At 57.0% G+C, this 13,631-nt stretch overlaps 1 protein-coding gene across 7 annotated transcripts in view; it reads left to right on the plus strand.

Moving 5' to 3' along the window:
- Nucleotides 1-7,515, plus strand: part of DYSF (dysferlin) — a 111,213-nt gene extending 103,698 nt beyond the window's left edge. For 6 of the 7 annotated variants that reach the window (XM_077301340.1, XM_077301342.1, XM_077301343.1 and 3 more), the window contains 4 exons: nucleotides 3-172; nucleotides 1,330-1,439; nucleotides 2,422-2,569; nucleotides 6,329-7,515. In XM_077301340.1, the coding sequence (XP_077157455.1) occupies nucleotides 3-172; nucleotides 1,330-1,439; nucleotides 2,422-2,569; nucleotides 6,329-6,370 (470 nt within the window). In that variant the 3' untranslated portion in view covers nucleotides 6,371-7,515. Of the gene's footprint in view, nucleotides 1-2; nucleotides 173-1,329; nucleotides 1,440-2,421; nucleotides 2,570-6,328 lie in introns of those variants that run through there. The other variant, XR_013225005.1, reaches the window with a different exon arrangement.
- The last annotated feature ends 6,116 nt before the right edge of the window (nucleotides 7,516-13,631 follow it).

Consider the following 13,631-nt stretch of genomic DNA (forward strand, 5'->3'; position numbering starts at 1 on the left):
AGGCTCCATCCAGCTGGACCTGAACAGGATGCTGAAGCCGGCCAAGACCGCTGAGAAATGCTCCTTGGACATGCTGGACGACCCGGCAAGACTCGTCTCTCTCTTTGAGCAGAAGACCGTGAAGGGCTGGTGGCCGTGCGTGGCCGAAGGGGGGGAGGAGAAGATCATGGCAGTGAGTGTTGAGGGGCAAGGGCAGCCGGGAGGGGGGGCTACATCCATCCCCCGGGAAGTGCACTCAGAAGGAGGAGAGTTGTTTTGTATGCCCTGCTTTCCACTGCCCGAGGGGTCTTACAATCGCCCTGCTTTCCTCTCCCCACAACAGGCGCCCTATGTGGTATGGGGGGGGGGCTGAGAGAGCCCTGCTTTTACTGCTCTGTGAGAGCAGCACTATCAGGGCTGTGAGGAGCCCAAGGTCACCCAGCTGGCTGCATGTGCGGGACCGGGGAATCCAGCCCGGCTCGCCAGATGAGAAGCTGCCCCCACCCTGCCCCACTCCCCCCCACCCTGCCCCTCGCTTTCCTTGTGTGGCGAATGGCCTTCACGAGATGGAATTAGCATGCTCTGAAATTCTCCATCTGTGCCCGAGTGGCTGCAGGGGTGGCAGATACACGGGCACTGGGTGACCAGGCTTGGGAACTTGGGAGCTCAGCAGGCGAGGGGAGACCCCAAGGGAGCCCAGGGCTGCCACGCAGAGGCAGGCAAAGGAAACCACCCCTGAACATCCCGTGCCTTGGAAACCCAGCGGGGCCACGCCTGCGTTGCATGGGACTTAATTATTGTCCGGACCCAGATGGCACAGGTGATCTGGATTTCATCGGCTGTTGGATGCTGGGCAGGGTCAGCCCCGTTTGGGAGACTAACGGAGAGCCCAGGGATCCTGTGCAGGAGCCATTTGTCTCTTGTCTTGAAAAGCCTGCAAGCCAGCTAAGGCTGCTTGTGGCTACTAGAACCTCCCCATCCAGAGGCACTAGTCCTCTGAATCCCAGAGCCAGGAGGCACACCAGGGGAAGGCCTCGGCCTCTGTGCCCTGCTGCTGGCCCTCCAGGGGAGCTGGTTGGCCCCTGGGTGAGAGGGGAGGCTGGACTAGCTGGACTTCCATGGGTCTGATCCACAAGGGGTCTTTCCACCTCCACCGGATGGGCGGCAGAGACCTTCATGGGCCCCTGATGATTTTTCTAGACTTTCCATCTCAGGCCAGCCCCGTGGGAACGGACTGCCCGCGTGGCTTGTTCCTTCACCACAGAAGCTGAGGCCCTCCGGTCAATGTTTGGGTCTTTGCACCTCTGTCCTGCCCCCCCCCCCCATCTCACGCCCTTCTGCCTCCTGCAGGGGAAGTTGGAGTTGACCCTGGAGATCATCAGTGAGCAAGAGCAGGACGAGAGGCCGGCTGGGCTGGGCCGGGATGAGCCCAACATGAACCCCAAGCTGGAGGACCCCAAGTAAGAGCCGGTTCTGTGGCCCTGGCCGGTTGCGCTGACTCCAGAGTGCCCCTCTGCACTCTCCCTCTCTCTGTGAGCCACTGAATAAGGTCTGCGGGGCGAGCTCTGGGGGAAGCAGCCTGCTCCAGAGAGAGCTGCGTTTGCCAGCAGGTCCTGCCTCCCTTTGAGTCTGGACACCAACCGGGTGGTTTGTAAGGCCGGAACTCTTGAAAGTCAAAGCTCCCTTCTGACTCTCAGGGGCTCATTTCCCCAAGATCTCTATGGTGCCAGGGGATGGCTAGAGCTGACCCTCTGCGGAGCCTTCCAGCAGCCCCTGGGAGCCCATGGGCCCCAGCCCCTCTCCTTACTCTTGTGCAGGTGGTGGTGAACAGTGTGTGTGGGGGGTGCTGGCTGGCTTGAGGGGGGAGGGGGTCTCTGGCAGGCCCCCTGAGCACACCTGGGGCTTTGGAGGAGAGGGCTGAATGGGGGCCGTCTTGATGGGCTCTTTCTGCCTCTGTGGCGAATGTCCTGGGGTCGCCGGACGTCCTCTTCAGGCCCACGCAGTTTGACCTGCTGCGGTTATGGCTCTGGGGCAGGAGTGCCTAAACTATGGCTCCCCAGGTGTCTGTAGACTACAATTACCATGAGCCCCTGCCTATTGGCCGTACTGCGAATTGGCTCATGGGAATTGTAGTCCGTGGACATCTGGAGAGCCACGGTTTGGGTGCTTCTGCTCTAGGGGGTGTCAAGGAGCACTTCGGAAAAATTCACCTGGGCAAAAGGCCGGGCGAAGCTTCTGTCCGTTTCAGCTGCAATACTGGGAGGGAGGCCGGGGGTCTGTTGGCTTGAAAGCTTCCCCACCGCGGCCCCGGAGGGGCTGGCCAGGCTTGCTTCCCCCGCAGAAGGTCAGGGGGGCTCTGCGCCTCGGTCGATGGATGCAGGGGAGCAGGCCCCAGTGTGGGCGTCTGGCTTCCGGCCTCTCCAAGGCTCTTTCCGGTTGCAGGCGTCCCGAGACCTCCTTCCTGTGGCTCACCTCTCCCTACAAGACGCTGAAGTACATCCTGTGGAGGAGGTTCAAGTGGGTCTTCCTGATCGCCCTCGGCCTCTTCGTCCTCCTGCTCTTCCTGGGGATCTTCATCTATGCCTTTCCGGTAAGACGCCGCAGCCGTCGTCCGGGAGACGAAACGGTCACCATCGTGCTCCTCCGACTGGCTCGTTTGCTCCATCTCTGCCCAGAGCAGCTAATGTTGCTCCCCTGTCCCCCCGATAGCCCCACACCAACCCTGTGAGGTAGGTGAGGCTGTGTGAATGGCCCCAGGCCATTGCAGGGCAAGCTGGCACGCTGGACGGTGGATTGGCAGCTGGGTCTCCCGGATCCTAGTCCGGGGCTCCAAGCAGGAGCTCTCCGGGGCTTCCGTCTTCCACTCCATCTCACGCAAGACCCCTTTCGACTGGGATTGAACCGGGGACCTTCCGCTTGCCAAGCAGAGGCTCTGCCACTGAGCCACGGCCCCTCCCCGTGAGAGAACTCTCCCAGAGCATGAGCACAGATTCGGCCTGAGGTCAGAGTTCGGGAGGGGGCGGGGGAGGGAGGGAGGGAGGATTCACGCACAAAAAGGATACGGTTATGTACCTTGAGAGAAGGGCCATTGACTGCTCTCTCTCTCTCTCTCTCTCTCTGTCCCGAGTGCGGGAGGTGGGGGGCAGGACACGTCTATGCGGAAGGTGGTGGAACTTGCCAGCCTGGCAGTGCAGCATTTGGGGGGGGGGGGCTGGGGCGCCTGCAGGAGAGAGAGCGAGAGGGCTGGAAACTCGGTGCACCCGCGTGCCAAGTACGGGAGATTATCCTGGAAAATCTGTTAGGGTTTAATCGTTTAAATATGGAGCGGGATAGTTTATAGGGATCCATGCCGACGGAGCACTTATTATCGGAGCGTGCTGCGAGGGCGGGGGTGGGGGGGGAGCAACTGCAGCCTCGTTAATCAGGACAGGAGTGTTTCCCTGCACACCTCCCCCTCCCCCGACCCCCCTTAAAATTCCACTTTCAAAAGCCAAGCTGACTCCTCTCCCGATCCCAGCTGTCCGGCTCGGTCCGGGACGAGGCTCCAAGGTGCTCATTTAAGGTGCTGAAATGGTTCATGCTGTGCGTTCGAATGTTCTCTCTGGCCCGATAAGGCATGGCTGGGCCAGGAGGTGTCGATGGCCAGATCCCTCGGGGCACCAAAATTTCTTGCAGGCTTTGGTGACACCCCCCCCCCCGCCTGTGGCCGTTTCCCTGTCGCCCCAAACACATGAGTGGGCCGGGTTCTCCCCCAGCTCATTAATGGCCAAGGAATCCCTCCAGATGAGCTTCCCAGGCGGCCCAACAGCCAGCAGCTGCGCTCCCCAGCATGCACGTCTGCCCAATGGCTGCAGGGATTCGGCCTCTGGGCGTGGCTGGCAGGGAGACTTCCCGGGAGAAGGACGGCCACGGAGGCTGTCCCATGGGCGAGGGCCCTGGGCCTGCCTCCGGTGAGTAGCTGTGCTGGTCTGCGATAGACAAGCAACATTCAAGCCCAGGAGCAGCTTAAAAACAGAAAAGTACTTGATGGTGCTCATGCCTGGAAAATCTTGCTGGTCGAGAAGGAGCTAATGATCCCAACCTTGCTCCTCCACAAACTGGTGCCCCCAGCAGGAAGCCTTTCTCTTTAGGCCCCAAGTACAGGCCACAAGCTTCAGTTCCTGCTTCAACAGGCTGGTCCCCTGAGCTTTTCCCTCAGTGAGGGCCAACTGGGGGCCCAGAGGAAGGATCTGGGGCCCACGCCCAGGCAACTGTTTGTGTGTCCGTTCGCTGACAAGGAAGAGTGTTCAAGCCATAAGAAGTCAGATCTGTCCTTCAGGATTCCATCTTTCTCAGGGGTTTTGCACGTGGGGAGCAAAATATTTGGGGCACAGAGCCATGTTCCATCCAGGGTGGGGGACGGCAGATTCTAGGCAGAGACTCAGAAGGCTGACCCACGTGAGAGGGAGCCAAGCCAAGATGGAGCCTGTGGCTGGGGGTCACCAGATGGCAAAGGCCACAGTCACTTTCTGGATGTGCAGGAGCCACGGGTGCTGTTCCTGCAGGGGCCCTTCTTGTATTTCATAGGCCCATAGAGTTGGAAAGGGCCATAGAGGCTGTCTAGTCCATCCGCCACTCATTGCAGGGTCACCGAACTGGAAGGAGCCCTGCAGGCCATCTAGAATAACCCCCTGCTCAGTGCAGGATCAGCCTCAAGCAGCAGCTGGACAGAGGCTTCTCATGCATGCGTTCGCCTGATCCATGAGGCTGCCTGTCAGGGGAAGAGAAATGAGTCTGAGTGACTGACTGACTGACTTCTGGAAAGTCCTCTTGCTCACAGCCCCGCTCAGGTCTTGCAAACGGAGGGCCTTCGTGGCTTGCTTCCTCGACAGAGCTCACCCGTCTCAGGCTGGCTCCTCTCTTCCTGGGATGTTCTTCTCATAAGGTGGCCAAAGTTTAGTCATTTAAGCTTATAGGAAGAGCTCAGGAATCAGGATTGCTTTGCTTTAGAACTCACTGATTTGGCATTTTGCCCGTCCACGGTATCCGTAAAGAACACTCCATTTCAAATAAATCAGCTTTCTTCCTCTGAGGCTCCTTCAGTAATCTCAGGGCTCTCTCAGCCCCACCTCCCTCCCAGGGTGCCTGTTGTGGGGAGAGAAAAGGGGTGGCGAATGGAAGCCACTTGGAGATTCCTTCGGGGAGAGAAAAGGGAAGGGGATTGTAAACTTGCCCTGCTGCTGCTCCTGGGTTATTTGATGGGTGGCTTTACTGTTATTGATTTTATTGTGTATTCAGATGCTGCAAGCTGCCACAAGCTGGTGACCCTGGGAGTAGCAGCAAAAGAATCTAAAGAATAAAATAAAATAATAAAATAAACAAGCCACTTAGGGACTCCTTCAGGCTGGGGAAAGCAGGGTATAAAGTACTCTTCTTCTGCACCTCCTTGCCCGTAGGAAGAGTCTATTCTGGCTCCTTGGGGGCTGCCCATCCTGGTCTGGATCTCCTCTTGACTTCCTGGTTTCTGATGATGGAGCCAAAGAACAGGAAATCTTGAGCAATTTCAGCTTCTTCGTTGTCAGTAGTGAATTCCGTTGCGGGAATTCCACGATAGTCCTTTCTTTTGCCTCGTCCTTATGCCAACGTACGGCTGTTTAGTCATTTTCAGATTCCAGGGAGAGGTCAGCTTTCACTTGATCTAGAACCCACTGATGTCGTCTTCTTGGCAGTCCACAGTTGACATGGCAGTCAGTGCCTTGGGGTTTGTCGCCTTGGGGGGTGGGGGGGCTGGGGGGGCGGCTCTTTTGATGGGGGAAGGATCCCTGCGGCTGTGGGCAAAGCAGTGCCGAAATCCAGCTCAACTTATGGGAGGGTTGTCTCTGACTCACGCTGGTGAACAGTGCTAGAAGCATTTCAGGGAACTTCTTGGCTTTCCTTTCTTTGGACGGTTCTCCCCCCCCCCCCCCAGTCCCCTGCCCCCCCAGTTTTTGAGGTTGCTGACTTGAATGTCTCACCCTGGCGTTGGGCTCCTGCTGCTGCTCTGTTACACATTACTCTTTGGCACTTAATGCTGCTTAGTGGAGAAAAGCAAGAAAATCAGCGGTGTTCTGAGCAAGAGGGATGCCCCTGCCGGCAGAGTCCTCTGGCAGGGGCCAAGCAGCAATCTGGTGTTTTGCGGCCAAACGCCTGCAGATGGAAAACTAGAAAATGATTTTCTTTCAAGCCTTATCCCAACCCAAGAGCTCACTGGTCTGATGGGTGGGTGGGGTGGGGGGGTGGGGGATGACAAAATGCCATTTGACCCACCTACTAGGTTTGTCTGGCCTTGCTTTTAACCCCGTGGCTCTGCCTTTCCCTCCCTGCCCTGCAGAACTACGCTGCCATGAAGCTGGTGAAGCCCTTCAGCCCCTGAGCCAGCCCGCCCTGACCCGAGATGCTCCCAGCCGGAGAGGCCAGGCCTGCCGGTCGGGCGGGCGGGAGGCCCAGCTGGCCGCGAAGTGCCTTCCCCAAGATGTGACTGGCTTCCTCAACACTTGTGCCGTGTGGAAAGCAATGGCTTCGCCTCCCTGCAGAAGGACCGCCCTCATCCGCCAGCAACTGCTGCTCAGGGGACTGGGCTGGACTGGTGTCCCGGACACAGACTCCCCCTCCCCCTCTCCTCCCCCACCCCCCTCCCCGGCCCTACCTCGGCTGTTGTCTTGTCAGCCACCCTAGATGGTGGGCCAGGGTCAAGCGGGGAGAACCGGGGCCCTCCTCCAGGAGACCTTGGCAGGGGATTTGGGGCCCATGCAAAGAAGCACTGGACAGCTGCTGGGCCGGCCTTGTGTGGGTCTGGCCCTCCGGCATCTCTCGCACCCCACAAAGAGGGCCCCTGCAAGTGGGAGGTGAAAGGGAAGGGGCTCCCCTCCTCTGTTTTGCTGAGATGCAGATCTTCTGGGCAAGTGCCTAAAGGCTGCCTCCTCGCCCCTGCCTTAGGGGAACCCAGGGAGGAGCTCCCAAGGGGAGCGCGAAGCAGAGGTGGTTTGCTGTTGCCTCCCTCTGCAGAGCCCACCACCCACCCTGCTGAGCTTCCGAGATCCGATGAGACCCTCCCATCCCATGCTGGCTGGGCTCCTGCCTAGAGCCAGTCAGCTACAGCCTGCAGGACTTGCTTGGCGGAGGGTTCATTCCTCAGGCGCAGCCCCTTCGTGCCCCTTTTCGGCCTGCCCTTGGCCCTGGGGGCCTCCCAGTAACGTTCCTTGGCTCCAGATCCAGCTCTTCCCCTTGCCTGGCTGGCCCCCAAGGGCCCTCCCTCTGCCCCCAGGGCCTGCAGGGGAAGAGGGGCTCCCTCCGTCAGAGAGGGCAGTCTGGAGTTGAGGTGGGGCGTTTGGGGTCTGCGTCTTGCTGCAAATGAGACAAACCAGAAGCTGGGAGCTGAGCTGTTTTGGAGCTGCCCTGGCTCTGGGGGGGGGGGGGAGGCGCCTGGGAGCTTTCCGTGTCACCTGTAGACCCCTTCGGAGCACTAGTGCAGCTTGCCGTGCGGTCGCCAATGAAATGCTATTAAACCTTTGGAATGCCGGTGGTGTTTTATTTTCCAGGCACAGTGTGGGGGGAGGAAAGGGTTACAGCCCCCCCCCCACCCCAGCCAAAGGAGCGGATTCCATTTACAAGGGAAGCCACCAGCTGTGCTGACTGGGCTTGGCCCTCCTGCCTCCCCTGAGGGGTCCCTCGGTGAACCTGTGCGGGGGGGAGGGGGGGTGCTTGGGGGAGAGAGTTTGATCCAGTGGTTGTCAACCTCCTGGGGGCACCTGGAGATCTCCTGCTATGACAATTGGTCCTCGGTTGACCAAGATCAGTTCCCCTGCTTTGGATGGGGGCGGGGGGCGGTAGGGAGTCATCGCCAGCTGAGCCCCCCCGCTCCCAAAAACCCCTGCCCTCTTCAAGCTCCATCCCCGAATCTCCAGGCACCTGGAAGGGTCTCTTTTTCCCTCGGTGGGTCCCTGCAAATTCCAGGTTGATTTTAGGTGAGTCGCTGTGGGGGCTGAATCAAAAATACAAAGTTTGGCTCCTTTGTGACCGGCAGAGTCTCACTCTGGGTATCGGCTTTCACGTGCATGCCCACCTTTAAACCCAGCAAAGGTAAACTCTGGGTGGAAGCCTTGGGGCACCTGCACACCTTTATGACCAGCTTAGTTTAGCTCTGGGCAGAAGCGTTCTTCCACCTGTACCAAGAAGCTTCTCCCCAGAATGAGACCTTGTTGGTCTTCAGGGCGCCCCCAAACTCAGCACTTGCCTCGGTTCCAGCTGGTCTTCATGCTGTTTCAGACCAGAACTGGGGCAGGGGGCAGGGGGTGCTCTGACTTGTAGGGGTCTCCCGGCAGACTCTTCTGCTGCCCCCCCCAAGAGCTTCCCCCTCCCTCCCGCCCTTTCCCCGGCCCCTCAGATCCATGGCTGGCAAGGCTCTTTGCAGGTTCCCCACTGGAAGCAGGAGGCCACAAAACGTTTGGGTTCCAGCCTCCCCCCCCCCCCAGCAGAGATTAGCTTTATCCTCAAAGCTCCAGGGGGTGGCTGCAGGAACTAGGACCGGCCATGGAAAAGGTCGCAAGGGGAACTTTCTGAAGCCTTGACGGCCAGTGACGACGTGGCAGCAACTGGGAACAACGTTCAAGAGGGGCCAGAAGGGAAGGAGGGATGTCGGAAGCGGAAGAGCAGAGTGGCCGGAACACTCACTGGAGTGGGGAGTGGGAGGCAGGAGGGGGCTCTGGGCGTCTCCGGGTTGGACGCTCTCCCTCAGACTCTGTCCTTTCAGTGGGAGGAAAAGCAGCAAACCTTCCCACCCCCCCACCCCCGCCTGCTGCCCCTTGCGTTCCCATCTCCGGCCACTTGGCCCTTGGCCCTTGCCAGGGATCGCAGCAGGGCCTTCTACCTGCCAAGCAGGGACTCTGCTGCTCAGTGGGGGGTCGTCCCGTAGGCACTTCTCCACCCTGGACCTCTCTAAAGCACATCAGTTGCTGACTGAGTCCACGTTCCTCTGAAGTTTGGCCTCAGCTCATAATCACCTCTGCTCCCATTTCAGCCTTTCCCTGCCCTGTAGATGCCCTTTTCATTGTTGTTGTTGTTGAAGCACATCTGGCAGCAGCTGCGGCAAAGAGAAAAGCTACCCTGGCAACAACACGTGGGCACCATTCATTCATTCATTCAGCCAGTTTGGTGTAGTGGTTAGGAGTGCGGACTTCTAATCTGGCATGCTGGGTTCGATTCTGCACTCCCCCACATGCAGCCAGCTGGGTGACCTTGGGCTCGCCACGGCACTGAGAAAACTGTTCTGACCGGGCAGTGATACCAGGGCTCTCTCAGACTCACCCACCCCGCAGGGTGTCTGTTGTGGGGAGAGGAATGGGAAGGCGACTGTAAGCCGCTTTGAGCCTCCTTCGGGTAGGGAAAAGCGGCATCTAAGAACCAACTCTTCTCCTTCTCCTTCTCCATCCATCCATCCATCCATCCATCCATCCAATTTTCTAATTGTAGCACTGCCTCTCTAGGCTTGGGGGGAAAGCCAGAGGGACTCTTGTGAGGAGCTGAGTTGCAGAGCTCTTTGGATTGCCCTGTGTTCCCTAGCCCGGCAGCTGGGGGCTTGCAGGTCTCATGTTTCCAGTGACCTCGTCTGGGGCCAAGGCTCCGTGGAAGAGCCCCTGGTGGGCACACAGAAGGTCTCCGGTCCGATCCCCAGAGCACCAGGAAACAGACCGTGTGGAAGGCCTCTGCTTCAGTAGAGCGGCTGCCTGGGTGGGTAGACGGTGTGGGCCCTGATGGGCAGCCTCATGTGGGTGATATCACCCAAACCAGCATGAGGCCTGGAGCTTAAAATGGGCTCAGCCTTCAAATGAGCTAATTCCGGTCTGGTCCGGGTGGAGCCCACGTTGGCTTGTTTGCGCTAAATGCATTCTGACTGGAGCCCATCCTTTGCAGCGGGACACCCAAATGACCTTCGTTTTTGACGTTCCGGTGCCTGTCCGATGCCCGCTTGTCCTCGTGAGCAGAGGCTGCCAGGGGGTTCCTGGGCTGTTTGCCACGGGGTCCCTCAGCTGCCTCCGGACAGTACAGCCGTCGCAGCCCGCATCCGACGAGCCCGTCAATCTCTCCAAAACACGAAACGAGCCAGGAATTGTGAAAAAGTAGGGGCCCGGGAGAATAAATCGGCCGATTTCCAAGCCCACTTGGCTGAGAGGGATTTGTCTTAAATTTTCTCCCCGTCTTGTTCCAGAAGGTGTGCTTGCTCGGGAGGGGACACATGGAGCGCCAGGCCTTGGGCGTTCTTGCGTGTGCGTAAAAGTTAATTACAGAATGTTCCAGTGCTTGCAACGTTTTGTGATGCTTGTTTTTATATTATTTCCTTGGTCTTTAACTCTGTGTCATGTCTAATTGAAGGGCGGAATTATGAAGTGTGTGGGCTGCCCTCGGCGGGAGGCCTCAACAACAGACCTTTGTGTTTGGGGCTGGTGTCGGCCTGGTCTGGCGAGCGGCAGGACCGCGGGGATTAGGCGCTGGCCGGCTGCCACACCACAGGCAGACTGAACTCTCGTAACCCCCGGTAGCAGACTCCGTGGACTTGGTGCGTCGGAGTTAAAAATAAGAGCCCTCAAATGTTTTGGACGGAGTTTTCAATTAATTGCTGGCACTCCAGAGCTCCAGAACTTTTTGCCGGGCCGGCTTTTTCCAAAAACCGTTTGGACAGCGGGCATCGGCCGAGAGAGGCCCCGAGTGCCACCCAGGGCCGGGCCTCCCCCCCCTCCCCCCCTCCCCTCCCCCCCTCCGGGCGCGTTTGTTGGTTTAACACCAGTTAATGGGCCCTGCGGTTGGTTTCCCCTCATCATTAGCCGATGACAGAACGGAAATGTCCTCTGTGCAGCTTCTGCACCGAGCCTGCAGACGGGACTCGTGTGCCAAGCTCCGCGTCCGCTCAGCAAGGGGTTCCACGGGCTGGACAAGGTCTCAGGGTCATAGTGAGAGTCCTGAGAAGGCTCCACCTGCATAAAGCAGTGACGAAAAAGGCCAACACTGTGTGAGGGACTGTTAGGAAAGGAACTGAGAATCAAAGGACCTGCAGTGTGATGTCCTTTTGTGGGTCTATGGTGCGGCCTCATTGGGAACATGGTGTGCAGTTCTTGTCCCTGTAGCTCAAAAAAGGTTGCTGGTGACTAGAGATGGTGACTGAGGGGAACCTCCATGTTCAGAGACAAGTCCTCTGAATTCCAGAGTTTTTGCCCGATTCCCAGAGCTTCCCATTGCCATTGATGCGTGACCTCACTTCCTGGGTGTGCCAGGAGTGACACTGCGGCATTGTCAGCGAGGCTGCTTTGGCCCCTGCCTCGGGCTTCCCCCATGGCTACCAACCCCCTTGGCTGATGGGTGGGACGGGGCTTCTTGTCTGCACCAAGCTCTACCCGGCTGCCTTGGAATGCTGGGAAATTGGGGGGCAGTGTCTGAGAAGGAAGCTTGGAGGGGATGATGTCACTTCCAGGTGACACTCTAGGCCTTTCTCCAGTCTTGATAGTCTTCACTGGAGCATCATTCAGGAATCCACCTGGAGGATAGGACAGGAGCTTGGCCTGAACCTGGCTGGTGTCAGCAGTGGTGCACAGGGCATAGGCCTTGACCAAGCTGTGGACCAAAGACTGACCCTTGACGTTGGCCACAAAGAGTCTCTTTCCTCAGAGCCCCTAAAGCATTCGTGACTCTGGTGGGTGTTGTGGCACACCATGGAATCCTAGAATCCTAGAGTTGGAAGGGACCTCCTGGGTCATCTAGTCCAGCCCCCTGCACTGTCAGGACACTCTCAACCCTCTCGCTCATCCACTGTCCCCTGCCACCCCCTTAAGCCAAGGCCTTCTGGACAAGGTCACAGACTGTTGCATTTCTCCTAGTCTCTCAGTGCCTCCTTGCACAAGCCAGAAGTGCTTCTAGAAATTCCTCTTGGAGCGCGTCTGATGTGGCCCGAGCAGGACAGGAAGGGGCGGGTGACGTGGAGACATGCACGGTTTAGCCGTCTGCCACCACTTGTGGTTTTCATTTTGGAAAACAATTGCATATAATTGCCAGTTGTGTGTCCCTGTTGAGAATAAAGGAGCGTCCAGGCAGTCAGAACGGAAGAACAACCAGCAAAGATGAGGGACGCCATCCTCTTTCTGACGTATGAAATTACATCTCTTTTGCAATTACTTGGGACCCAGGATGCTCGTAAACGGGTCGGCATCTGGTCTCCCAACTCAGAATGGTCTGAACTAACATGCAAAGGAGTCCATGAAATGACAGCTTGGAATGTTCTGCCACTGTGAAAGGGACAAAGTTTTTCCACCAGGCCCTGTCACCTTTCAGGGAGCCAAAAATGTCCATGGGCAGGGAGTCTTTGCGCATGAATCATAGAATCGTAGAGTTGGAAGGGGCCTTCAGGGTCATCTAGTCCAACCTCTGTACAATGCAAGAACTCACAACTTCCTGCCCACCCACGGTGACCCCAATTTCATGCCCAAATGATCCCTCCATCTCTAGAATCCAGCCTGGCCTGGAGGGAATCCACCTCCCATCCCACAGTAGTGATCAGCAATTCCCTGGGTATGCCAGGAAGGGCCACAAGAGACAAACACTGGCATATCCCCTTCTGCCCATCCACTCACCACCTGCCTAAGCTCATTAAATCAACTTTTTGGTGAGATGACTCTCTAGCTTTCGTAGCCCTCCTCTGGACATGCTCCAGTTTCTCCATATCTTTCTTCAATTGTGGTGCCCAAAGCTGAACACAGGACTCCAAGTGAGATCTTATCTGAGATGAGTAAAGCGGTACCATCACCTCCCGTGATCTGGACACGATACTCCGTTTTATACAGGCCAAATCTCATTTGCCTTTTTGGCTACTGAATCATGTTCAGTGTCTGGTCTACTAAGACCCCCAGATCCTTTTCACACATACTACTGCCAAGACAAGTCTCCCCCATCCTATAGTGATGCATGTGATTTTCCCTACCTAAATGCAGAACTTTCCATTTTTCACTATTGAAATTCATTCTAGCCCAGTTTTCCAGCCTGTCAAGATCGTCCTGTATTCTCTTGCTGTCTTCAGTTGTGTTTTCTCCCCCTCCCAGTGTAGCGTCATCTGCAGATTTAATAAGCATTCCCTCTATTCCTTCATCCAAATCATTTATAAATATGCTGGACATCACTGGGCCCAGGATAGACCCCCCGAGGCACTCCACTTGTCACTCCTCTCCAAGAAGAGGATGAACCATTTACGAGCACCCTTTGGGTGTGATCTGTCAACTAGTTCTCAATCCACCATCAGTGAAAGGATCCATACTGCATTTTGCCAACTTGCCAATAAGAAGATCACGCAGAACTTTATCAAAAGCCTTTCTGAAATCAAGGTAAACTACATCCACAGCATTCCTATGATGTGCATGCATGTTGCAATTTATATCCTGCTGCTCCCAGCAAACTGTTGCACGGCGGGTCACAATAAAAGCCCCAATAAAACACACAATATTATCCCATTCAAAATAAAATCCATCTCAACATTTGGAAGAAGTTCTTGACAGTTAGAGCGGTTTCTCAGTGGAACAGGCTTCCTCGGGAGGTGGTGGGTTCTCCATCTTTGGAGATGTTTATACAGAGGCTGGAGAGCCATCTGATGGAGAGGCTGA

The sequence above is a fragment of the Paroedura picta genome, chromosome 10, assembly GCF_049243985.1.
Source record: "Paroedura picta isolate Pp20150507F chromosome 10, Ppicta_v3.0, whole genome shotgun sequence".
NCBI lineage: Eukaryota > Metazoa > Chordata > Lepidosauria > Squamata > Gekkonidae > Paroedura > Paroedura picta.